At 53.3% G+C, this 26,546-nt stretch overlaps 1 protein-coding gene and 1 non-coding gene across 18 annotated transcripts in view; both read left to right on the forward strand.

Annotated features, from left to right (window-relative positions):
* The window catches only part of FLI1 (Fli-1 proto-oncogene, ETS transcription factor), a 122,172-nt gene that overhangs the window by 66,162 nt on the left and 29,464 nt on the right, over positions 1-26,546 (forward strand). For 9 of the 17 annotated variants that reach the window (XM_058289281.1, XM_058289282.1, XM_058289286.2 and 6 more), the window contains 4 exons: positions 1,383-1,594; positions 11,238-11,392; positions 15,519-15,722; positions 24,519-24,584. In XM_058289281.1, the coding sequence (XP_058145264.1) occupies positions 1,383-1,594; positions 11,238-11,392; positions 15,519-15,722; positions 24,519-24,584 (637 nt within the window). Of the gene's footprint in view, positions 1-1,382; positions 1,595-11,237; positions 11,393-15,518; positions 15,723-16,328; positions 16,542-24,518; positions 24,585-26,546 lie in introns of all 17 variants that reach the window. The other 8 variants (XM_058289274.1, XM_058289277.2, XM_058289278.2 and 5 more) reach the window with 1 other exon arrangement.
* Positions 3,545-3,651, forward strand: LOC111763052 (U6 spliceosomal RNA). The gene has a single exon (XR_002796011.1). It is a non-coding gene; the product is annotated as a U6 spliceosomal RNA (small nuclear RNA).

The following is a 26,546-nucleotide window of genomic DNA, read 5'->3' on the forward strand; positions in this document are numbered from 1 at the left end:
TCCCTGGGATCTAAGGTGACTTTGAATCATGGGGGAATCTTAGTGTCAGGCTCTGATATGTAGAAGAGCTCTGGGAAGTACAAGACTTCCTTTCTCAGTCCATGACCTCCAAGAGCCAAACCCAAGCTGGAGGACGGTCTAGTCCGAGCGGGTGGACGCAGTAACCTCTTGCAGGGGTTCTTCCCCTGACTTCCTCTCCCCAGTAGCTGAGATTCTTTGTGATTCCTCCCTCACCCCCTGGCAGGCTGAATTATCAAAATTAAGACAAGAAACTCTTGTCCAAGGTATCAAGCAAGGAAGCAGGGCCACGTATTCTGGTCCCTGAGGAGTTAGGAATAGATCTGTAGGCAGCACCTACACCTCTCAGGGAGCCTCAGATCCAGTTGCTGAGGGAAGCGGATTTGACTCATTGGATAGAGCGTCCATCTACTACATGGGAGGTCCATGGTTCAAACCCCGGGCCTCCTTGACCCATGTGGAGCTGGCCCATGTGCAATGCTGATGCGCGCAAGAAGTGCCCTGCCATGCAGGGGTGTCCCCTGCGTAGGGGAGCCCCACGCGTGAGGAGTGCGCCCCGTAAGGAGAGCTGCCCAGGGTGAAAGAAAGTGCAGCCTGCCCAAGAACGGTGCCGCAAACACGGAGAGCTGACACAGCAAGATGACGCAACAAAGAGAGACACAGATTCCCAGTGCCACTGACAAGAATCCAAGCAGACACAGAAGAACACACAGAGAATGGGCACAGAGAGCAGACAACTGGGGGCGGGAGGAGAGAAATAAATAAAAAATAAATCTTAAAAAAAATATCCAGCTGCTGAGCCGTTCTTCCACGCTAGCCACCTGTACCTCCATCTTCTCGCTTAATCCGCCCGTCAGCTCTGCAGAAGGCTATTCTTACTCCTGTTTACAGATCAGGAAACTGAAATTAGACTGAGCCACAGCCCCGCCCTTTCAGCCCTCAGGGTGGCTCTCACTGGCTTCACCTGTACAATAAATACTCCCTCTGCTTCCCCTTCGGTAGCTTGACTCCTCCACACAGCTGAAAGGTATGCCTGACAGGGCGCCACATGCCAATAACACCACCTAGCACCTGCCGCTATTCTTGGACCCCTCCTTCCCCACCAAACTACAGACCCAACAAATGGTCCCTCTCCACTGTCCAAACACCCTCCTCACCCAGGGTGGCCGGCAACGAACCCGTCCACTTGGCTCGAAGGGCAGCCTTGCCCCTGGTAGCTGAGTCAACCAGCAAGTTGCTTGGCCGTCGCAGGAAGCTGCCCCTGGGCAGCCCTGAGCCACCCATCAGCTGGAAAGGAGAGCGTCTCTTGGGGACTGAAGAGTGACTGGCTTTCTGTCTCTTCCCCTCTCTCCCCGGTCCTGCAGGAGGCTCTGTCGGTGGTGAGCGACGACCAGTCCCTCTTCGACTCCACGTACGGAGCTGCGGCCCACCTTCCCAAGGCCGACATGACCGCCTCAGGGAACCCCGACTACGGCCAGCCCCACAAGATCAACACCCTGCCGCCACAGCAGGAGTGGGTCAACCAGCCAGTGAGGGTCAACGTCAAGCGGGAGTATGACCACATGAACGGGTCCAGGTAAGACCCCCGGGGTCCACGCTGCCCCCACACCGTCCAGTCTGTGCCAAGCACGGGCTGGCCAAGGCTGCAGGTGCCAGTGGCCTCCCGGTGTGAGTCGGGTGGATCTGAGCGAGCAGCTTCTTGCAGTTGGGGCACCTGCAGCAGGCAGGGACAGGTGCAGGGGAGCTCCTCGAGAGCCGAGGCCAGAGAGGACTGCAGAGTCCAACAGCTGGAGACGGGCAGGGCTGCGAAGACCCCCATCTCTCGGTGCCCCACACAGCCTTGCAGGTAGAGTCAGGCCCAAGGCCCTGCTCAGACCCTTCCAGAACACCTGTTGTGTGTGAGGCCCAGGTTCATTTCCTCTTGGGTTGACTTAGCCATCAGGCTCCACCCTGTCCCGTTGAAGATGCGGTACCTCGCAAAGATGGCGAGTTCATTCTTTGCTGCAAAGTCAGACTCTGGCTGGGAGAGGAAGCACATGCATATGCCTGACTCAGGAGGGGGTGGGAGCAGAAGAGAGTAAAGAGGGAGGGCGGAGCACCCAGGGAGAACAATCACAAGTAAGTATGCAAGGAGGAGCAAAGCCTTGGTGGAAAGGGAGCTCAGGCTGCAGATCCCGGCTCCCACCCTGGCTGAGTTATCTAACCCCACTGAGCCCTCTTGCTTCCTCTCTCTGAAAGAAGGCTGGGGTATACCAGATGTACGCACTAGGCCATAGTTGGTGGTGATAGTCTGCTGGTGTTCTCTTGTTGTACATAACAAATATACACGGCAATGCAAGGCATTGGTGGAGGGGTGTTGCATGGGCAGGACCATTCTGTAAGTTCTCAACCTCTCTAATAAAAACTATATATTACAATAAGGCCGGGGGACTTCTTCCAAGCGTGGACTGGGAGGCTGCAGGTGAAGGGTAGGGGATAGGGCCGAGGGCTTCCAAGGAGTTTGATAAAGGAAGCAGTCATTCTGAGCACAGGCTCGAAAGAGAGAACACCTAAGTCTCACTCATGAAATATCAGGTATGGGGAGATAAGGGTGGGCAAAGAAAACGCTGGAACCTCTTCCACAGGCGGTGGTGGAACCGGAGGCCGACTTGAAGCCGGGGCATGGCGTTTACCGTCATCAGGCCTGAGACTGGGGTGCTGGCCATCGTGTGTCTAGAGGGCGGGAGAGGACAGAATTGGGGTCAGCAAGGTAAATTAAGAAGCTAGTTAAATCTGCCGGATAAGAAATAATAAAGTTCTGAACTAGGGATAAAGATTATGGAAATAAAAACGCGCAGCTCCGGGAGGGTCATAGCATAGGAATAATGAACAGGACTTTTGGTGAATCTATACTGAACTGGGGGGCAGGGGCGGGGGTAGGGAAGAAAAGAGCCCCAGAGATGACTCAGCACCGGTTCAGGAAGAGGAGAGGCTCTGAGGGAAGGCAGGTTCCCTTCGAGATTTGTTGTGAGCCAATAGCAAAACCCCCAGGTAGAAATGACTCGCAGGCTTTGGAAATGTGGGCCCAAAGCTCAGATAATATTTTGAGCTAGGGTTGAGAGCTGGGCCTCGTCGGCAAAGAGTTTTAACTATGAAAGTGCATGAGATCACCAAGGAAGCGCTTCTCCAAAGGGGAGAGGAGAGAGAGAGGAAGAGGGAAAAAAGGCTGTAGGGTCGTGTGAACAGCCCCTCCCTCCAGAAGCAGCCCCTGGGCTCAGACCTGCCTGTGGGCACACCCAGACCCCCCACTCTTCACTAACCAAAACCAGCGTCTGGGATCTCAGCCACCTTCCCAGATTCTCGGGTTTCAGGAAAGCTCAGCCGTCCTGAGCCAGGAGCCCCTCCAATTATTTGCTGTCCATATAGATGTATTATGCCAACCTCCTAGTGCCTGATCGTGTGCGGCAGAGTTGGACAAATGTTTTTCCAGAGTATCTTATTATTTTTTTAATGCTCTGCATAAAAGTGATGCATTGAAAATACAGGGGAGCTCACTTGGGCAGCACGTATGCTAAAATTGGAAGGATACAGAGAAGACTAGCACGGCCCCTGCTCAAGGAGGACACGCAAATTTGTGAAGCATCCCGTGTCTGTATGCTTTAGTATGTGTTTATCAGTTGTAAGAAATGAACCACACTAATGAGAGATGTTGTTGATGTGGGAAAATGTGGGAGGGGGACGGAGGGGGGCATGTGGGAATCCCTTATGTTTTTAATGTAACTTTTATGTACTCCAAAACTTCTTTAAAAACTAAAAAAAAAATTTTTTTAAATAACCCCCTCCCACACTTGCCCCATTAACAACATCCCTCATCAGAGCGGTACATTTCTTACAATTGATGAACACATGTTGAAGCATTGCTAGCAGCCATCGTCTATAGTTTACACGATAGTTTACACTCTGCACCACAAAATTTTATAGGTTTTTGACAAGATGTATAATGGCCTCTATCCATCACTGCAATATCATGCAGAACGGGTCCAATGTCCCCAAAATGCCCCACGTGACACCCATTCTTCCCTCTCCCCGCCGTCCAGAACCTCTGGGGACCACTGCCTTTCCAAGCTCTTCTGTGGCTGGAACAGTGTCTACTTTAGTCCGTAGTTGCTTTCCCCCCTTCTCTTTGTTCATTCCTCAGTCTTGAGGGTTTCAGGATGGTGAGGCCGACTCTGCTTCTGACTGAGAGGGCCACAGCATCTTACCACTGGGCCCCTCCACCACCCTGTGAGTCAGGCGCCGCACCTCCGTTCTGACTAATAAAGCCATGCTGGGCTCTGAGGACTTAGGAGGACAAGCTGGCACCAGCATCTAGGCTCCCTGCCTGCCCGGCCCAGCGGACCCCCTCTCGGCCTGCGCGGTGGGCTTTTCATCTGCTCATTTCTGCAGCACCCGTCTGGGGTGGAGGCCAGTACAGCACGGGCCTATCCCAAGGAGTCCCTGAGGCCTGTGGACCGTCCAGGTCCCCCTGGGAGACCCCCTGGTGGCCATGGCCTGAGTCCCACCCCTTCTTACCTCCACCACTCTGCCCCACCCAAGCCAACAGAGCATGTCCTTCGAGGCTCCTGTGGTGGCCACACTTGCCGTCCTGAGGTCTGTTCTCCAGAGAGCAGCCAGAATAACCCTTTTAGAATTGTGAGTTGTCATGACCCTCTAGTGGCTTAAGGCAAAATCCAGACTCCTTGACACGGCCTCACCTCTCGCTCTCCTCCGTCATTTCGCTTCTTTCCTCGACTCCAGCCACCCAGAGCCTCCTCAAGCCCACTCCCTCCCTGGAGTGACTTCCCTGGGGTCCCGTCTTTCTGGAATGTTCCCAGTCCATGGAGTCATAGGATGCACCACCTCCCTTGTTTCAGGTCTCTTCCCAAATGTCAGAGGCCTTCTCTGACCACCAGATCTACAGTAGCACCCGACATGTTTACCCTGCTTCTTTGCTCCTGTCGCATCCAGACATTGTCTTATTCAGTCTCGGATCACCATGTAGTGTCTTTTTCCCTCACGACAACGCGAGCCTGTGCCTGGCACACAGTGCATGCTCCGAAATAACTGTCCAATGCCTGGCTTACCCAACTCAAAGGGCAAGTTGCCATTCAAGGTCGTGTAGCCAGTCCGAGGCCCGTGACTTGGCCCCTCCAGCGCAGGGGCTGCACTGATGAGCTGGCTGTGCCCTCTCCTGCTACCAAGGGCAGGAGCATCAAGTGCTCCAGGATTCTTGCACCTGGCTCCAGCCATAACCAGCCAGCTGGGAGAGGGCTATGCAACTGCCTCGGCAAGCGGACATGGCCTGCTCTGCCCGGCTCTGGTTGTGCAAGGCAGTTCCTGCCTTCATTGTGCCTGCCTTGACCTGCGACACAGAAGGTTCAGGAAGACTGATGTGTCCTCCCCCGTTTTGGGGGAGAAAGAGAAGATGGAGTGGACCCTGCAGAGCCATGCAGGCTGGGCACAGCCATCCCCGGCTCCTCTTAAATATTTTCTAATGCTTAGGTGGACCCTGGGCTGGTGGGAGCAGGAAGCAAGGATTTCAGAGAGGTGTCTTTGCTTCAGGTGGAACCAGGTCCAATCCTCTTATAACTTTAGGCAAAAAGAGATAGCCTGATGAAATGGAGGCGAGGCTGGCGGTGTAAATTCTCTCATCCTGAACACTGCACTTTTATTATCCCCTATTCCTGACACCGGCTCTTTGCTGCTGGAATGTGATTGGATGATTTTTTCCAGAGGGCTACATCACTGTAACACAAAAGACAGGTGAGGTCACTGCAGTGCCTCCTGACCTCAGATGAGAGAACCAAAGCAGAGCGTACTGTCTGGGATCTCTTGACTCATGCGCTGGACTTCCACAGCCTAGACAGCAGCGACCAGCCATGAGCAGCCAGTGACCACTTGAAATGTGGCTCGTCCGCCACTGAGGTGTGTCCTAAGTATGAAATACACACTGGATTCCAAAGAGAGTGTGAAAAGAAAGTGTAAAGTGCCCTTAATTACTTTCATCTTGATTATGTTGACATCATCATCTTTTGGCTGTCTCGAGTTAACACGTCACTGTATTTTAATATACAATTAAATTTAATTTCACCTTTGTTTTTACTTTTTAAAAACTGTGGCTGCTAGGACAATTTTTTTTTTTTTAAAGATTTATTTTTTATTTATTTCTCTCCCCTCCCCCCCACCCCCGTTTTCTGCTCTCTGTGTCCATTCGCTGTGTGCTCTTCTGTGTCCACTTGTATTCTTGTCAGTGGCACCAGGAATCTGTGTCTCTTTTTGTCACATCATCTTGCTGCATCAGCTCTCCGTGTGTGCGGCACCGCTCCTGGGCAGGCTGCACTTTCTTTCGCGCCGGGCGGCTCTCCTTACAGGGCGCACGACTTGCGCGTGGGGCTCCCCTTCGCGGGGACACCCCTGTGTGGCAGCACACTCCTTGCGCGCATCAGCACTGTGCACGGGCCAGCTCCACATGGGTCAGGAGGCCCGGGGTTTGAACCCTAGACCTCCTATATGGAAGGCAGACGCCCTATCGGTTGAGCCAATTCCACTTCCCAACATTTTCAATTAATGCACGGCTTGCCTTCGTGACTCACGCCCTGCGTGGATTGGACAGGGCTGGGCTAGAGTGCTCTGGGCGGCCTGTGATTCCCAGTGGGTCTTTGAGGACGTGGGTTATCGCTGCCTGCTGATTGGAGGCCCTGTGGATACTTGTGTCCCTGGTGTGGAGGAGATGTCCTGCGTGTCTCGGTGCCCTTCGGTCGAGAGCCTGCGGCCTGAGGAACTCGGACACAGCCAGGCTGCCCGTGCTGTGGGCCCGGCTGCGCCTTCCCCTGCGGCTGAATCTCTCGGGGTGGGCTAAGGGTCCCTAGACTCTTCGGCAACTTGAGCCAAGTGGCAAATAACTCTCAGCGGCTCCTGTCTCGACCACGGGGATGGGGGGAGCATCCCACCATGGAGGGAGTATCAGTGTACAAGGGGAAATGCAGGGACGCGCTTGCCCCGGACGTGGCGTGGAGGACGCGAGCTCGGCACTCGCCTGCCCCGCACTCCCCGGGCCGAGCAGCAGGGGCTGTCTGCCCGGGACGCTGGCGAGTTCACAGTTCACACGCAGAGGGAACCACCGCACACCCTGTCTCTCTGCCTCCGTGACGGCAAAGCACCTGCCTAACACCTCGGAGAACGAGGCAAGTCGGACACAACCTTAGAAGTCTGGAAAAGCCTCAGTTTCTACTACGCAGGGAGGCGAAAACAGCTCCTGGGCCAGGGTGATGCCTGTATGGTGGGTGGCTCTTATTTTTCCCTCTTCAGGAAATTTACCTTTAACTCATTGCATCACCTTGTCACAGATGAAAATGCCTTATGCCTGTGTCTATGCACAGGCACTCTGGAATTCCCAGAGGCAATGCAGGTGGTTAGTTTTTGTACAGAGTGCGTGTTACACGGAAGGCCCCTGAGATACGTTCCCATGCAACCTGGGCAGCCCGTCCCCCGAGACCCACATTAGCTGTGTTAGGTCTCCCTTGATGGCGAGCCTGGCCTGCAGATTTCTGGGTCCGGATGACAGGTCCCAGATGAAGTCCTCTGAGTTGAATGCAAACGTAGAGGAGACGTTTTATAGTCTGGAACGTATTCTTGAGAAAAAGACTTTGGAATCTCCTTTCATCCAGACAGGCAGTTTGCAAGGCACTTCTGGAAATCACTGGCAGTCTTTTTCAAGGAGTGTTCATGGGCCACACAAAAGTAGAACCAGAAGAACTCTAAGAATGAGGTCCGGGGTGAAACGCATGCCTCTGGTTAACAAAAGGGCTGCAGGAACTGGGCACTGGGTGTGGCAGGCTCCCTTATAGATGCTTTCCTTGCCCCGAGATGGAGGTGCTCTGAGTTACACGCTCCAAGCCACCCCACCGCCTCCTCCCTGTCCTATTGTGGCAGTGCCAGGCCCTCTTGTCACCTGTCCCACCCAGCACCACCAGCCCCCCGGGTCCCCAGCCTCCTTAGCCCTAAGTGCGCACCTCCATACAAATAAGCAGCAGTGCAGGCAAGTGAATGACGAAACCTCTTCCCCTCCATCCTGCCCCATCCCACCCTCCCTCCTGATTCATGGAGGGTCCCACAGGTGCCAGCAGCCTCTTTAAGAGCAGCCTGTAGGTGGTGCTTCACCTGTACCCCTCAGCAGGGAGGCCTGGCCACAGATAGACAAAGCAGGGCCTGCCTTCTTTCCCCCCGGGCCGGCCAGGGGAAGGGGGATGGTCCAGGTGGGTGCAGGGCTGCTTCTAAGGGCACCCCTTCGTGGAGCTGAGCAGAGAGGTTTCTACCCTAGGACAGTCCTGTTTCAGGGGCAAAGCACCCAGCGGGCGTCCGTGGGGAGCAGGAGTGTGCCCAGGAGCTGCAGGGCATGGGAGAAGGACGCAGAACTGTGGCAACTTCTCTGCAGAGCAAACAAAGAGGCTCCAGACCCTGGACAAAGCAAACAGGTTCCAGCTCCAGCATGCCCCGGGGACCTTGGAGGTGGCTCCCACGCCCTCCTCTGCCAATTCCTGCCTCAGCTACTTTCAACAGGTGCCAGTCTCATGCTCCCCGCCTGCTCTTCTCACCAGGCGTCTTTACCCAGCATTTCGTCTTTTGTCCACCTGTTCTCCTCCACTCCTGGCCACGGAGCTCCTGCCACCAGTTCCACCGTGCATTACTGCAAACCGTAAGGGATGGCTTGATTTCGGTCTTGAGGCTCTGACTCCTCACCTCTGCATTGCAGGAGGCCAGCTTTTAACTCAGAAACCCCAATTACCCACTGACCAGGAAAAGAAAGACAAGCTCAAAGGCTCAAAAAAAAAAAACCCAAAGCAATCAACTCTGCTCTCCTTTCTGGAAATCTCTGGCTCGGCCTCCCCTGCCCTCTCCCCCCATGCATCCTGCCGCGTCTACCCCGCCCTGGTCCACCTGGCCCACGACAAAGTCGGTGCCTGGGTGGAAGGCCGACTTCACCCTCCAACTTGTACTTCGCTAGGGTTGTTTCACAGCTGACCTTTATGCTGGGGAAAGGCTGCCGGAAGTGCGTGTGCACGCATGTCTGGGCGTGTGCACGCGTGTCTGTGCGTGTGCACACATGTCTGCATGTGTACGCGTGTCTGTGTGTGTTTGTGTCTGTGGGTACGTGTGCACGTTTGTGTGCATGCATCTCTCTGCATATGTGTCCGTGTGCATGGACACGTGTGTGCCTGTCTGTATAAGTGTGTCTGTGTGTGCATTTGTGAGTGCACACGGGGAGCCGGGGGCAGGCCCGGCCAGCCCGCCTTGGGGGCAGGCACCCGCACGTTTCCGGGCCTGCTTCCTCTCGGGCCAAGTCCTCCAACAGGAGCAGCCAAAGGGCCAAACTCTGGTGAAAAGCCCTGACGTGCTACTGCCTCCCCTCTGACCGCCGCGGGGACGTTAAACCTTCCGCGATCTGGGGCTCTGACGGCTGGTTCTTGGTTCTCTGCCTGGAAAAACAGTAGGCGAATAGTAAAACCTTAAATTCTAACATGTGTAAGTTATACATCTTATTTTCATTTTCAGCCCATGTTTCCCCTCTGTAAGACATCAGGAAAAAATTACCGTCTGACTCCTAATATCTCAGCGGAGCATTTATCTCCCAGCTATGATAAGTGATCTTCAATATTTTTTTTTCCGTTCAGATTAGGAAACAAATTCATTTAATTTTCCTCATTGACTGTGTGCAGGCCGCGCCGCCCCAGCCGGGGTCTTGGGAAGCCCTGCGCCATGGCTGCCTTATCCTGCCGCCAGCCCACCACATTCCTCCTCGGGGGGGGGGGGGGCTGCCGCAGGCCGGATGGGTGGGTGCCTACGACATGGCTGGCTCCCTAAGTCCTCACGATGGGACCCGCTGCCCAGGGCACAGTGACGGCGCAGGGAGCCGCGGCCAGCCCCCCCCGAAAGTGTGCCTCGAGCTGGCGGGACCCAGCTGGCAGGCTGCAGTCGGAAGCTTCTCTGAACCTCTGGAGGACACTGGCTGTCTCCCAGGTGGCCAGAACCAGTGCCTCCCACTTGTTGCAACTGCAGCCGCCGCCTCTCTGCCGCCGTCTTCCCATGGGCCCCTTAGGTCCTGCTGCTGCCTGAGTAGGGAGCTGAGCCGCAGAGGACAGCACTTCCCCGGGATACCCAGGAGGGAGCCGGGTCTCCGGATGGGGGGTGTCCCGTGGAATGGCACGTGGAATGGCCTGCCAGCTCCCTCCCGGGCGTCTGATGGGCCAGAGACGGCGGGGGCAGGGGGCTCAACCCTGGAGCTGGAGGCTCAGGGCTGGTGGGAAGCCAGTGATTCCTCTCTCTGCACTGATGTTGCAAAATTTCAGATTCCTGGGGGGGGGCTTCCTCAGTTAAGACACCAGGTTGGGTGATTCGCTCTGCCCTTGTGCCCTCCCACGTGGCTTCCCAGTGGCCTTGGTCACCAGGCCTGCCAAATACCACCAGGGCCACAGTGTCCCCAGTTCCTGATTCTATTCCTCCTTCATGCAGCAACCAGCTCCCTTGCAGGTGTGTCTGGAGAGGACCTGAATCCTACTTCCACTCTTTACCAGCAAGGGCCAGGCAAAAAGCTTTACCGTGTCCTTAATCATATAAAGGATATAGTAACTGTTGCCATGCCTACCTGACAGGGTTGTTGGGAAGGTGAACCAGAGGAGTGTTTGAAAAATGCATTAAAATGATGCACGTGCGTCATTTTAAATGCATTAAAATGATCGTTTTTTATCCTAAAAAATTCAGGATAGCAACATCTCAGGCAAGTTGCAGGCCAGCAGGGGAAGAGCACATGCCAGGCTCTGTCACAGGGCATGGATGTCCTGTGACCAAGGCAGAAAGAAGCTGCTATGGGAGCGGACAGGGGGCACGTCTGGGGACGAGGAGGGTGCACGTGTCCCTGGGGTGCCAGGCACCCTGCAAGAAGACTGAAGGCAGAGGGAGGGGAGGGCTTGAACGCCGACCTTAGCGGTTAGACTTTATTCTGAGGGCAGCGAGTGGCCGCCCAAAGCTGTTAAGGACCGTGACGATAGGACGGGGCTGGGGTTGGAAGGAAACTGGGGTGGCAGAGTCGAGAGAGAGATAAGGCGGCAGCACTGTCATCGTGACACCGTCGGGGGCCAGGACGGGGCCGACCCCCCGGCCGCAAGCCACTGACCCGGGGCTCTGGGCTCTCCTCTCGCCTTCAGGGAGTCTCCGGTGGACTGCAGCGTCAGCAAGTGCAGCAAGCTCGTGGGCGGCGGCGAGTCCAACCCCATGACCTACAGCACGTACATGGACGAGAAGAACGGGCCCCCTCCCCCCAACATGACCACCAACGAGAGGAGAGTCATCGTCCCCGCAGGTACTCGGGGCCCAGCCTGCTCCTGTGTGTGGGTAGCCGAAGGGTTAGGGAGGCTCCGAGGGGCAGTTAAGGCCGGTTCCCCTCTCGAGGGAAAGCTGCACCTCTTACCTCCCTCCCTTGCTGCCCTCCAAGAGTGTCCCCAGATGTCACCAGAATCCTGACGGGCAGCTCCCAACCTCCCTCGCCAGCAGGTCACGTCACAGGCACTGTGTCAGCAGCAGTTGTGGGAACTGGGTCTGCAAAGAGAGGGGAGTGCAGGCAGGGCTGTCGGAACCCAAAGGAGGGAATGCTGCAGAAATCTGTCCTGTCCCCTGCACGTCCTGCCATCTGAAGGGTGCCACCTTTCCAAAGTTTACCATCAGTTCTTTCAGTTTTAAAATAGAAATAGCTATATTTAACACATGGAGCACCTTAGTGTTCAGAAAGCGACGTCATGAGATACAAAATAGCCGTTTCCCTAGGTAGGGGGTTTGTTTGTTGCACAAATAATATCATTGTTCAACCATCGGTCCATGACAGGACACTTTGCCTCAGCTGGCACCAGCCCCCTGACCCAAAGGGGCTTTGAAAACTGCAGCATGTAGCGTTTACGCCAGGCAGAAGGAAAGAAGAGCGTCCAAATCTTAAGCAAAGCAACTTAGACAGCAGGGATGAGAATGAATCATACCCACATAACTTTTACCATACAGGCAAAAGTCCATTTGGAAAAGTGGAAATGCAGTTGTGTCTTGGAAGCAAAGGATTAGACACCTCTTTGAGGTAGACTGAAGACATTTGTTTGTTGGTATAAAAATCATGATTGTCAATTGGGCTCCCTTCCTGGCCTCTTTATATTTGTTGAATCTGGGTCCAACCCCTCTCCCAGGGCTGCAGGTACATCCCAGTATTCTGGTTCTGGCCAAAGATGATGGGGAGGTGGGGAAGGGGTGAGAGGAGGGGCAGGAAATGGGTGGTGCTGATGTTGATTTTCCTGTACCCCCTAGCTCTGAAAAACCACTCATTAAGCATTTTTAGGTTCCTCCTTCCATGAGCATATGACCCAAAAAGAAAGAGGAGGAATGGCTACCTTTAGTTCTTTCCAGGTACCAGTCACCTTACAAATTGCTTTATCGACGTGGCATTACTCATTGATCTCCCATCTCCCTCAAAAGATCATTTGGTATTTGCCCTGGGTGCACTTCTGGTTATCTAAGGCCCAAGAAAGCAGCATCTTCACCCTCCTCAGAAGAAGAAGGTGACTGAAGTTGTGTAATACCTGACATAGCAGGAACCTCTTTCTACTCTCCCAGGCAAAGTCGAGCCTCACCGGCCCTTTGCTTGTTTGGTATCAACAGCTACGAGCAGGCAGATGAGGGGCTGCGGGGCTAGAGGAGCCAAGGTGGTCTCTGCACCACCTGTTGGCCCCACTCATTTCAGGGGATCAGGGCTGGGCCTAGGGAGAAGGAGCAGAAGTGGCCGGACCTTCTGGTTGGCACCCCAACTCTGGGTGTGTTGTCAAGACACGTTCAAAAGGCCAGAGCACAATGTCAGTCTTCAGTGGGCCACGTTATCTACAGAAAGAACCAGGGGCCTCCGTATCGTACCGTTTTAAAGCACTCAACCACGATGAATTCATGAGCTGTGAACGAATGTACGTCAGGACGTTACCTGGTTAAGTCTCTGAGCTTATCCTCAGACACGCAGGCTTCATCTAGGCCAGCCTTCTGGACAGGAGGGAAGCGCTCATGTGCACGAGTCCACAAATCAGAGCAGTAAAACGCTGGTGGAGCAACCCGTTGAATTTATGGTGGACATTAGGACAAGCACAAATGAGGAGCTTGGTTAGTCACTAGCTCCATGTTTAGATGGGAAGAAAGTAGGTCTAAATCATTCAGGAGGTACGTTTGGAAGAGCTTAGTCTGATCCAGAGTAGAAGATTTATAACTCATCCTGCTAGAGGGAGAGAGCAAGAATATTGAGCCTGAGCCGGAGGCAAGGGAGGAAATAATAAAATAAGTAAAATATACGGTATAAAATTGCATTTGAGGCCACGGACACTAAAAGTGAGGAATTAGGAGAAGGAGACAGGATGAAATAATATGACCCGTAATCCCAACTGCCCCCAGGACATTTTTCTTCAGTATTCCGAAATGGTTGCAAAATTATTTCCATTTTACCAACGGTCCATGCCTATTCCTATTGCTCCTGGGAGAGTAAAAGAGAGTAAGTAAAACAAAGCGAAGCCCTGAAGAGCGAATGCTTGTACAATGAAGCATTAAGACAGACTCTGTTTTTTTGGTGGAAGAAGAGAATAATTCACAAGTGACTGAGAGCGAGAAGAGGGTGGGAAGTCTCTGCAACGGGGTTAAATCCTGTGAAGCCTCTGGAATTTCAGCTCAAACATTTACCGTCTGTGGGGCTTTGGGCGAGTGAGATAACCTTTCAGGCTTCACTTTCCATCTGTAAAATGGGGCTATCAGAGCCCAATTTGCCAGACTCTCTTGATAAGTAGAAATAAGTACAGCAACTGTTGAGAGGTAGCCCGGATATTCCCACCAAATAGATGTGCCAAATACAGCAGGCCCAGTAGAAGCTGGGGGCTAAAAACTGGCAGATGTTAAAATGCTGAGCCCCCTCCTCCAAGAAGCCTTCGGGGGCTCTCCGAATTGGCAGGCATCCCCTCTGCCTCCAATTCCTTGAACTGGCAGCACAAAATACGTCGCTTTCCCATCTCGTGTTAGAAATGTTTCACATACGTAGATGTTTCTTGAAGGCAAAGGCCACGTTCTTTTTTTCTTTCATCTTAGATGGGCATATTTAAAGTACTCATTGATTCACTCAGTAACTAGTTGCCAGTCAGAGAGGTGGCTGCCGGAGTGGCTGTAAGTCGTGAGCTTTAAGGCTCTGGAATCTGCCAGAACTCAGCGTCCATGCTCTAAGTGCACCTCACCCCCTGCACCCCTGCTGAGGAGTTGTGGGGACCCTAAAGTGGAAATGACCCCCAATCTTAAAGTATTGATGGCTACACCACTGTTTCTCATCCTGGGGGATTTAAATATCCCCAGAACTTTAGAAATGTCTTTGGGATAATCTGGTAGAAATTCCAACAGAGCTGCTCCTGCAAGGAGAAAACCCAGATTTACATGACAGCACCGCTGGGTTTTCTGCCTGCACAGGGGGAATTCCAGGAAAATTAGATGCACACGTATATATTCTCCAGCCAGCAGGGAGAGCTGAGTTCTTCCATGAATGACGAGGGGTTTAACAGCACGCGAGGTTGCCTGCCCGGAGACGTGGACCTTGTTTTTCATTTCGAGGCCACCGTTTCTCAGGCCAAGGTTTCCCTGTCCTCTAAAACCTTCAGGATCGGCTTCTGGGACCCTCCCCAGGACACCAAGTGGTTGCCCTAAGCACTAAGCGGTAGTGGTGCCTCTAGATAGCCTGGAGCTGGAAAGGTGTTCTGGGAAGGGCAATTGGAAGGGACCAGCTTGTGCACTGTGAGAGAGGGGGCGGGAGAGGGAGATGGGGAGAGGAAGAGAGAGGGAGGGGGAGGGAGGGGAAGGGAGAGAGGGGAGAGGGGAAGGGAAGAAAGGGGAGAGAGGGAGAGAAGAGAGGAGAGAGGGGGAGGGGAAGGAGAGAAAGGAAGGGGAGAAGGGGGAGAGGGGGAGAGGGGAGGGAGAGAAGAAAGGAGAGAGAGGGGGAGAGAAAGAGAAAGTGGGAGGGGAGAGGGGGAGAGGGGAGGGAGAGAAGACAAGAGAGGGAGGGGGAGAGGGAGAGAAAGACGGAGGGGAGAATGGGGAGAGGGGAAGAGGGAAGGAAGAGGAGAGAGAAGGAGGGGGAGAGGGAGAGAAAGAGGGAGGGGAAAAGGGGAGAGGGGGAGGGAAGAGAGAGAGAGAGAAGAGAGGGAAAGAGAAGGGGTAAAGGGTTGGGGACTGGAGGAGAAGAAGGGAATGAAAGAGGGAGGGAGGGAAGACAGAGATCAAGACACAGAGAACAGAGGGGGGAGAGAGGAAGAGAAAGACAGAGCAAGAGGGAGGGAGAGAAGGCGCGAGGGCGGGAGCGACCCCGGGGAGGTGGCGGTGGCGTGGGGCAGCCCTGCCGTGGACCGCCCGCCCCGGCCCCCCGGCTCACGCCCCTCTCCCCGCAGACCCCACCCTGTGGACGCAGGAGCACGTGCGGCAGTGGCTGGAGTGGGCCATCAAGGAGTACGGCCTGATGGAGCTCGACACCTCCTTCTTCCAGAACATGGACGGCAAGGAGCTGTGCAAACTGAGCAAGGAGGACTTCCTCCGAGCCACCTCCCTCTACAACACCGAAGTGCTCTTGTCGCACCTCAGCTACCTCAGGGAAAGTAAGTGACCCCAGCCCCAGCTGGGTCGGCCCCTCCGGCGCTGGCTTGCCCTGGAGCCGCTTCAGGCGGCGGAAACTCGTCCGTGATGGGTGTCTGCGGGATGGAGGCGGAAGGGGCCAGCTGCGCCCTGGGAGGCTGCCACGGTGACAGCGACCCCTGCGGGCGCCGGGAGGGGGCCGGCCAGGCCCTCCTGGCCAGTGTCCATCGTGCAGAGGGTGGAGGGAAGCAAAGCAATGACATAGAGGAGAGGGGGCATCTGTGGCCCCCAGGGTGCTGCCAGAGGCTAGTGTTGCTCTCCCACGACAGGGGCAATCTCCCTTTCCAGAAGCTCCTGCGCCCTGTAATTATGTAGAGGTGGACACCCTGGCTGGTGCCTTCCTGAGCAAGGTTTGAAAGTTCCCATGGGAAATTCTGGCTGCATGGACTTAGGATTTAAGGTCTTGGAAATGTACATGGTCACTCCCTCTTTATCTTGGGGTTCATGTTGACCCTGACCCCACCTTGACCTGGCTGCTTTTGCTGCTCACTTCAGTGCTAAAGAGGGACGGGAGCAGAGGCTACAGGTGTGTTAGGAACTACTAGAAGCTTTCCCCTGTTCACATCCAGGAGAACATCAAGCTGGGGGCAGGGAGCACCTACGGAAGAAAGCAGGCGGCTGTCCAGTGGATTTTTCTGATAGGAGAGCTCTCCAAATGCCCATCAATCCTGCCTTTCACTTGTACACAGAGGATAGCCGTGGAGTTCTTTCAGGCCCACTGGGAAACTCAGCCTCAATTCTTCCCCACCAGGCCACGGTGGCACATCCCCAAGAATTTGAAGGTTCGTTCTGTGGCATGAGAAGATGGTGCTAGGATAGGGGAGTGGAAGCTTCTGGAAGACAGATTTGGGCTCACTCTATTGTACTGGCTCTTTTGAATAGTCAGTCCCACCCAGAGGGGGACTGGGCAGCCTCAGGATGTAGCAAGGTTGGACTTTTGTAGGGATCTCAGATGGGAGGTGTCCAGATAATTTTCAAAGACCCCTTCCAAAGCTGAGTTCTCTGACTGCCCCTCGGGTGCCACTTTCCCATGTCTCCTTGGCTCTGTGTTAGTTGCTTCGCTACCTGCTCCCCATTTTCCAGTCGGCGTTTAACTTGCCATCTCTGCGATCCTCGGGTTCAGCAACTGTGCCCCACATGGAGTGGGGGAGCACATTGGCTGTAAAAACAAAAAATGTTAAAAATGCCTGTGGAAGTTTCCACCGGTTTCCCAGGTCCTCGGGACACCTTTCTGAAAGCATCTGGCAAACCGGTGGGAGAGCGTGGCTGACGCAGTGGATGCTCACACCAGAGCAGTTACCGCACATCTGAGTCTCGCTGCAACACAAGGTAGCCCAAGAAACATTTTTTAAGACAAGGACCGTTTTCCTCCAAACTTTTCTGAGCGTGGGATACTTCACATTCTCTATGGCCTATATTTTGCAGCCTTTAAGAGTTTGGAGAATTAAAAAACAGGGTCTTTGGGGGACATAGTCTCATCGTGACACTGAACAAGGGGGAGTGGAGGCGGGAGAGGAGGGACAAGGAGAAGATCCGGGAATCCCTGGCCCTTTTCCTTCCTTTGTGGAGAAGGAGATGTACATAAGCAACACATTCTGGACAGTTAAGGGACCCAATATTTCCACACCAATGCAAGGGCGCTCCTTGGCACGGCGTCCACGCACGTCCTGACTTCACGGGGGGACGTCCTCTCATGCCACGGGATCTGCTTCCTTACAAGTCCAAACAGCCCAGGTCCCAGCGCGTACCACAGATGAACCAAGCCACGACCAGGGAAGTGAGGGCTGCTCAAAAGGCCCGGGATTTGGGGTGGTGGCCGTGGGTAAGACCAGGGAGGCTAGAAGAAGGGCAAGGGAGCGAACGGGCTGTGAGGAAGTGGGGCCGGAGAGTTTGGTATTTTGGAATGTAGCATGGCAAGAAAAGGTGTGGATTGCTTTTTCTTTTTTGAGAATAGAAAAGACCCAAGCATATTTGTGGATGTGAAGGAAGATTCCGCGCCCCGCCCCCAACGCGGCTAAAGCATGACGTTCCCAGAAAGGGATTTAATTGTGGAGTAAATTTTCAGTTGAAAGGAGGTGGACTCGAGCACAAAAATGGAAGGGCTTTGAAAATCCAGGACTGTCTTCCAGAATCAGGAGGATAGTTGGATAAAAAGATGGAAAGTTCTGTCCTTAAAATGAGTTTTGTGAGAAAAGAAAAATCATGGAAATGTTTATGATACAGGGTTCAGTGGGGGAAAAAAATCTAAATATAAAGTGTCTGTGCGTTGATATGTAAAACAATGGCTGCCAGTAAACACAAAAATTTGAATAGCTGTGTTAAGGTTTAAAAAACAAAAAACCTGGCCCCAACATGGTCTTGTATTGGTCTAGAGGCCTTTCCTGGAGCCTAGACTGAAAATAGCCCACCCCCAGGGGATGCATGTTTTGTTTGTTGTTGTTTGGATGCTTCTTTTTAATTGGGGGAGAAGAAGCCACCTCCAAGGTGTACGTGCATCTGACTTTGGGTTCCAGCCTTGGGACTCCCTGGTGGTGGTGGTGGAAGAGGGCGGCAGAAGCCCTGGCCTGCTCAGCTCTCTGGGTTGCTGGGAACACCCTAGGGCTTTCCGAACTGCCCTCCAGCTTTACTGGATTTCTAGACTTCCAGAGGAGGGGTTGTGCTGAGGCAGGGAGGCAGGGCTGTGGGGAAAGAGTTGAGGCAGGGGAAAGAGGTGCTAATTCCTTGAGCTTTGTCTTCGCATCCTTTTGTGGGGAAGGGGTGGGGTTCAGACATTTCCAGTTGGACCAGAGGCCCTCGACCCAGATGCAGCAATTGCTGGGAGGGGAAGGCAAGTCGATGGAGGAGGCCCTGCGAAGGGGGCCCTAAGTCAGAAGAGCCCCGGGCGGATTGCTCTTCTCCAAAGTGTCTGGTCTTTCTGGACTTTGGTAGAAAAACGGAAACATTGCAAGATCAGCGGTTCTCTTGGCACCGTATGTCAACTTTCACAAAAGGTGCTTGAGGGTTTATTCTGAAGGCCGGGGAGGGAAACTATTCTTTGCAAAATTTAGTGTTTTTCCAGAGTAGAGAAAAAAAGAGGCCCTGCCTGAGGGCCGGGTGTGCTGGGATCCACCCCACCTGTCTGCATGTTTGTTCTTCATTCTTCGGCAGTTCTGTGCCTTGCACAGAAATACAGGGCAGTGTGGTGCAGGCCAGGTGGACGCTCCCAGTACTGGGGGTCATCCTTGGGAAACACCGGCACCCAGGCCACTCACTTTACAGGGGGCAGGATGCCCCCTGGTGGACATGGCTTGCACCACTACTTGTCACGCCCATTTTAGAACCCCTCCAACCAAGGCCTGGGACGCTATAGAAATTGGTTCCAAGGCGCACAGCCGGGGGAGAGCAGCCTGGGCATATCATTTCCCGTCTGAACCCTGGTCCGTGGCCCCCCACTTCTGGCATCGGAAGAGCCACCCTGCTGCACACCTGTCTCCCCGTCTCCACCTCCTGAATTAGCCTCCCTGCCCTGCGGCTTCCGCACGAGGGGCCAGGCCACTTTTCCCACAGCGTTTTCTGTTTTTATTTGTACCAAGAGATAAATGCTTTCCGAAAATTTTCCTTGTGGTCTCCTGGAATGAGGCCGATTAAGCCAAACCTATCACCACACTAACCCCGTCCTCCTCTCTTCCCCACGGCGCTCCAAACCCCGGCCCCCGATTGGCGGCTCCCCCAGTATCTTTCTCAGACACAGCCCACTTGGCAGAGGCTGTGTTTACAGAAGGCAGGCTGCGGGAAATGAGATTTGGCCGGTCACAAGCCCAAGTTGGGATGGACCTCAGAAGGAGGCCAGGGACGTCACCCATTGCAGTTCCCACCCCGGGCCACTGGGGGGCGTCAGTCGGCGACCCAAAGGTCTTGGGCGGCCAGAGGCAGAAGGAGGAAAAAAGGGTCTTTTTTTTGTTTGTTTTACAAAAGAGCCGTCTGGGTCTGACCTGCGATGAATTCGAAGGCCCTGCATTTTTACGCAGCGGCGACACGAGAGAATGCACTGTATTGTGTGACAGGGAGACCACAGAAAAGGTGATCTATCTTGATTCCCATTTTTAATTTAAACCTAATGGGAAACACATTTGGCGTTTTGTGGTCTCCCCACCTGCAAGCTCAGATGGTCGGGCAAAGGTGATGGTTCTGGGCAATTAGGCTGGTGCAGTATTATCCCTCCCAGGCCAGGATTCGGTGGGATTCGGGCAGAACAAAAGGCTGCATTTCCCTTGGTCTCAATAGTGGCCCTGCCTGTTGTTCAAGGAGGACCGCAGCCTTCTGTCCCCGGGGGGCGTCCAGCCGCCCCTCCCCAGCCCTGCACTTCAGCCCGAGCCCCTGACAGCAGGAAAAGGGACACGCTGATCCCTCAATAACCTGGCCGCGAGGGGAGGGGACTCGGGCGAATTCTGTGCGAACAATGAGGCAGGAGACAAAGAGCTTTGGCGCTGGGACCACTGCCTCCCTGTGCCCCAGGAGTCCCACTTAAGGGGCAGTTAGGGTGCAGGGATGCGGCGCTGCCGGGAGCCCTACTGTCGGCCCGAACCCTCACACCTGCAAAGCTTCACTGTGTTCAGCCCATCTTCTTTCAGACCCCAGATATGGCATCCAGGGGCGAAGGGGTCCAACTCGGGAAAGCCATCTTTTCTTTTATTTTGGGAAGGCCCTTCCCGCTTGGGCAGCAGCCACGTCCTGGGCAGACAGGACCCCAAATAAACAGCCAACCCGTCCTATGGCTTGTGTAGACATAAATACATAAATAAATAAGTGCACTTTTAAAAGTGAAGCGTAATGCACAGAGCCCTGCAAAAACCTGAAGTGCACAAATTGGAGGGGGTATCACAAAGTGAATGTAGAGCCTGTGTAACCAACAGTCAGGTCAAGAAATCAAATAAAAACCCCCCTTGAGCCCCCTCTCAATCGCCGCCCCCTCCTGCCTCCCCCAAAGTTACCGTTACCCTGACTTCCAGCGCCGTGGGTGGAGGCTGGCCACTTTCTTCAACTGACCCCAGGCCACAATGTCCGCTGGACTAAGAAGGGGTTTGGGGGTTGACAAGACCAGAGTGGGACTCCTGCCTCCTGCACTTGCTTTTTTTTGTTAAAGATTTTATTTTATATATTTCTTCGCCCGCCCCCCATTGTCAGCTCTCTTGTGTCCATTCGCTGTGTGTTCTTCTGTGTCCTCTTGCACCCTCGGTGGCACAGGGAATCCGTGTCTCTTTTTGTTGTATCATCTTGCTGCATCAGCTCTCCACTCCTGGGCGGGCCGCGCTTTTTTTTTGCGTGGGGTGGCTCAATGTGGGGCGCACTCCTTTTAGCTGAGAGCACGAAACGCAGATAAACCCCATTTATTACATTTCCCCTTGGCGGCCGCTCTTCTCCAGGCACACGTGAATTCCACTGGCATTCCCCTACATGGGGGACACCCCTGTGTGGCACGGCGCTCCTTGCACAGCGGTGCTGCGCATGGGCCAGCTCACCACACAGGTCCGGAGGTCCTGGGTTTGAACCCTGGACCTCCTATATGGTAGGTAGATGCTCTATCCGTTGAGCCACATCTGCTTCCCAAAGACCTATTTAATTTTATTTATTTCTCCCTCCCCATCCCCCCCGTTGTCTGCTCTCTGTGTCCATTCACTGTGTGTTCTTCTGTGTCCAATTGGATTCTCTTTAGGTGCCTCTGGGAACCAATCCTGGGAGCTTCCGGAGTGGGAGAGGGGATCACTCTCTTGTGCCACCTCAGCTCCCTCCTCCTGCACTCTCTAGCTGTGTGACGCTGGGCAAATGACAGGACTTCTCTGAGCGTTGATTTGCTCCTCTGTAAAAGGGGGGATAACGTGGCACTGGCTTCCCACGGCTCGTGTAAGGAATTCATGAGAGGACAGGAATAAAGTGTCCGTGGATAAAGTGCTCCAGGAGCGCTGGCTGCCTCCTCCCCATCAGCATCCTTTCCCCTGAGAACCTCTGGCGTCGGGGAAGGGCCAGGAGCTTGGCAGGGCCTTAGCGCCCCTCGGAGTCAGCGCTGGGGGAGCTTCGAGCCTGAAGAAAGGAATTGAAGCCCCGGGGCAGGGGCCAGGGCTTCAGGGGTCTCCTGTGTCCGAATAAGTTCCCTTGGGCGCGAAGAGCCCGTGCCCACCTGCACCCTGGCTAGCTCGAGAAGGGAGTGTGGCTGGTCCCCGTGAAGGAACCACTGCCCCTGGCCGGTCCCTCCCCCGGCGGGCGGCCCTCCCTTCTCGGACTGAAACCTGAGCCCCAAACAGTCTTCAAGGCGAAATCCTTTTCCTAGGTTACCGTGAAATGCCTATTTCACGCGAGCCTCGGAGGGGTCACACCACGCTTTCTGTCGGCTTTCGGGGGAGTTTCCAGTGGAATTCACGTGTGCCCGGAGAAGAGCGGCCACCAAGGGAAATTTAATAAATGGGGTTTATCTGCATTTCGTGCTCTCAGCTAAATCTGCGCTAACGACTCCGGCAGCCGGCTCCTCCGAGACCATCATTTTTCTTGATTTGCGCCAGCGGTGAGGTTTTAGCCCGAGGGAGGGAATGTCGGGGCTGAGAGGCAGACATTCTTGGTCGTCTTCCTGGGAATTTTTTCTATTCCCTTGGAACGTTTGGTTCCCTTTCTTAACCCTCCTCCAGTCAGAAAGGATTGTTTCTTGTTGCAGCGGAACCCATTCATAACTCTAATCCCAGAGGACGGGAATAAGGCGCAGCCAACGCCTCCCTGAAGGGCTTTTGTGGTGCGTAGATGTGATGCTGCGGCAGAAGGGAATACAAAAAGAGGGACAGCTCGCATTTACGGGACACGTGGATGAGCCAGGGTCTTTCACCTGACAGGCATGATTTTATTTAATCCTCACAATTACCACGTTAGGGAGGCGTTACCAGCAGCCCAGTTTACAGGTGAGGCACCTGCGACCTAGCGAGATGAGATAAACTGCCCGAGGTCACCGAGCCAGGCAGTGGGGACAGGTAGGTCTGGTTCCAAACTCCCACCTGCATAGCTACTTATATGCAAATGAGGTCATCCCAGTCTCACTTTGTCCTTGATGTCCTTGAGAATGGAATAACCAAAAGCAGCTTGTTCTTGGACATTACCTCCCGGTGACTGTCTCATTTCTAAAATGGTACCCACACAGCCACATGCCACACTCTTGGCAGGTAGCGGGCACAGCTCCCCACCCCGCCCTCCACCCCCTTGTTTTTTGTCTGGGACTGTTTCAGAGCCAGAAGTGACAGCTGCCCAAGCCAGAAATCCTGTGCTCCCGGCACTTACAAATGCAGCGCCTTGTTGTCTGACCTGGCGGGGCACACGCTTTCTCCAGGGCACACATTTTCTCCGAGGCATACACCCGAACGCCCACAGCTGGGTGAGGCTGCAGCCCCCCTTCGGCCTCCGGCCCTTGGTTTGGCTCCTAGACTGGAGACTAAAAATAAACGGGAGCGTTCTGGCGGCCAGTTCCCTGCTCCAAGCCTTGGCACCCAAGTGCGTCCACTCGGCCACGGGGAGCAGAGAAGGGATGGTTTGCAGAGGCGTCCTTAGCCTTCCAACACAGAGGTCAAGCTTGTCGGGTCCTGTGTCCGAGCAAATTCCTGCTCTGGTCTCAGTGACACTTTGGGGTCTCCCAGGAGAACCCCAAGGGGCATCTCAACAATGCCTAAGTTTTACAGAACAAAACTCTGGAATTCGTTTTCAACAAGGGCACACATCTAGTTGTAAGGAAAGAAGGGAGACTGAGTTTTACACGCAACCAAAGGAAGGATCGGCCCTTCAAAAAACTACCAATGCCTGACACCAAGCAGTGCAGCGTTGACGCTTCATTTTACAAGATGGTAGCTCGACATTCTGGGATGCCCCAAAACGCAATGCATTGTGCCTCAGGGTTAGCTGAAGTCTCTCAAGGTGTGTGCCAAAGATGGCAAAGGCAGCTGTTTTGGAGCCTTCCCACTCTTACCGCCACCCATTTCTCAACCTCCTCCACCAATAACGGACATCCAGGTCTCTCAACCCCACCTGTGAAAGAACCTGTACGTAAAAACCATAGACTATCAGAGCTGGAAGGAATTTTAATCTCTCCTAGTCCAGGATGTGGCAAACTACGCCCTGCCGGCCAAATCTGCCCAAAGCTGGCCCATGGCCTATTCTTGTCCTGCCCTTGAGCTAAGAATGGTTTTTACATTTTTGAAGTGTAGTTAAAAAAAAAAAAAAAGCCAAGTAAGCAAACAGAAACAAAGAAGAATGTGCGAGCCTATGGCCCACAAAGCCTAAAATAGTCACTCTCTGGTCCTTTATTGAAAAAGTTTGCAGAGCCCTGTTCTGATGGAACAGAAAAGTCACTTACCCAAGGTCACTCTGAGTTAGCAGCAGAGCAGGGATCAGAACTCTCCTGGGCTGCCTCCCAGCCTGTGTTCTTCCCGGGACGCAGTGTGGTCTCGAGAACCTCAGAGCTGTGAGCATGGGGACTTGGATGCAGAGGCCGCCGCTCCACCCAGCTCGTTCTCTCCTCTGACCATAAGTCCACGAAGCTGGGACAGTCCTGCACAACTGGCTCCAACAAAATGGATTACATTAGCTTTCTCTTTCCCTCAAGGAGTGATAGCTCTCCCTTTCTCCCTCTCTCTCTCTCTCTTTCTCTCACTCACTCACCCTTTCCCCCACCCACTCCCATCTCTTGCTGCCTCCTCCTCTTGATCTTGGCACAGCTTTTTGGTCGACAACCTGTTTTTGCTTTGCCTTTGCAGGTTCACTGCTGGCCTATAACACAACCTCCCACACAGACCAATCCTCACGACTGAGCGTTAAAGAAGGTAAGTGCATTTCTCTCCTGCACTTGGGCTTTGCTTCAGGATCACCCATGGCATCATGATCTTGTTCGGATTTGTGTGGAGACTCAGTTCTGGGCACCAGTTTCCTTGCTCCTCTCAATGTCACCTGGTATACAGGACAAGAAGCCAAAGCGTTTCCCACTTATGCCTCTAGTGGCAAAAATACAACAAGGTTTTAAAATCCCTTGCAATAATATGACAAAGATATAACTTGCAATTGTTAACTCCATGAAAGAAAACGGTTTGGTCTTAGAATGAAATGGATACTGCTTACTTTCAATGCTAAAAGTTGGGAGTTTCTTCTTGAAAAAGAGCTCAAGGATTCTTGACGTTTCTTTTCCTAACAAACTGTAACCATGCTAATTCATCTTAAAAGTGGTGATTTGGGGGGTTTGCTTTGCTTTGCCTTGCTTTGGTTGAGAGAGGAAAAAAAAAGAGTCTCAGCAAATGATTTTTGCCAATGAGGGTTACAGCAACCATTATAATAGCATTTCTCAGCATCTTCATTTATGAAATAACAATTTGAGTTTAAGGTTCAGACACTGTTAGATTCTGGGGACTTGAATGAGTGAATAATTCAGGATGTCTGACTTAAGGGAGACATGAATGCGAACAACTAATTATTATAAAACAGAGAGTGAAAAAAAAAATCTGCCAAAGGAAAAAGAAAACTTCCATGGAGGAGGGAACATTTGAGTAAGGTCTTGAAGAATGAATAGGAGTATGGCAGGCAGTCTTTCTTCCTTGGCTTTCTCTTCCTTACTTTTTCTTTAGCTTCTATTTTTTCTTTAGCTTATATTATTATGCCATAATACAGAGTGAAAGCAGAAGTTTTCAATACCCATTGGGTAGAGGGTAGCACAGCATAATGTTTCAGAGCTGGCAAAAGCCTTAGAGACCCCTTGATTCAAAATCCTCATGGGTTATAAAGGCAACGAGATGCACAGAGCTCACGTGTCCTGCCCAGAGTGACACCTTTGATGGCTTAAGACTGTGTTCTCCCTGTTAATAACAATTTATGAGCAGATCATTGGCGGAGGAACTACACAACAAAATGAACCTGCTTTTATGCTTCATGCTTTTCCTTGGCTTCCGTCTCCCCATGCTACCCTGGACCAGGCCTGTTTCTCCTACTTCTTTCCTTTCCAAATCAGAACCGTGAATAATTTTGCCCTGAAAACAGAAGCTGTATGGGCTGGTTCTACAGCTGGGTCACAGGTTACTTGATAACCTATTTTAACACCATGCTTGCCGGCGTCACCCTGTAAAGAGGGGAAGCTCGGGAGAGCGAAGAGCACACGGGCGGGGCGGTCAGGGCACCTCTGGCTTACTTGGGGAGAATCTCGTCATCCAGATGGAAGGGCTGAACCAGCTCAGTGCGAGCCAAACCGGATTCCTGTGCCCTCTGCTTCCCCGGCGTGGCCCAGAGGCACAGGATGGAGGCTCTGTCTGCTGTGATCTCTTTTATATACTGAGTTTCCAGTATACTTCATTTGAAGATAGGGTCCACTTCCTAGATGGGAGGGAGAGAAAGAGGGAGGGGGTGGGGGAAGGAGGGAGGGAAAAAAGGAAGAAAAAGAAAGAAGGAAAGAAATAAAGGAAAGGAAAAAGGGAGGAGGGAAGGAGGGAGGGAGGGAAACTGAGAACCACGGAACTGCTGAATTATTATTCTTAAAAATTCCTCTGGCTCTATGGCTTATTCTACCAACAGCATTAGAATCAACTGCTAAGTCTCTAGGGTAGAGCCGAGGAAAGGATTCCTGACTTTGGGTTTAGAAGGCACATCTTAGCATGGAAGCTAGTTTATCTGAGCTTAATAGGTTGAGCACCAGCTCGCCGCTCCTCCAGGTCTGGGCTGGCCCTCCCCTGCTCTCCCTGCGGGCCTGCACTTCCTGCCCTTGGTCTCTTCGTGTCTGGCAAGTGCATTTGTGACAGGGGCTTGCT

This window comes from Dasypus novemcinctus, chromosome 27 (genome assembly GCF_030445035.2).
Source record: "Dasypus novemcinctus isolate mDasNov1 chromosome 27, mDasNov1.1.hap2, whole genome shotgun sequence".
Taxonomy (NCBI): domain Eukaryota; kingdom Metazoa; phylum Chordata; class Mammalia; order Cingulata; family Dasypodidae; genus Dasypus; species Dasypus novemcinctus.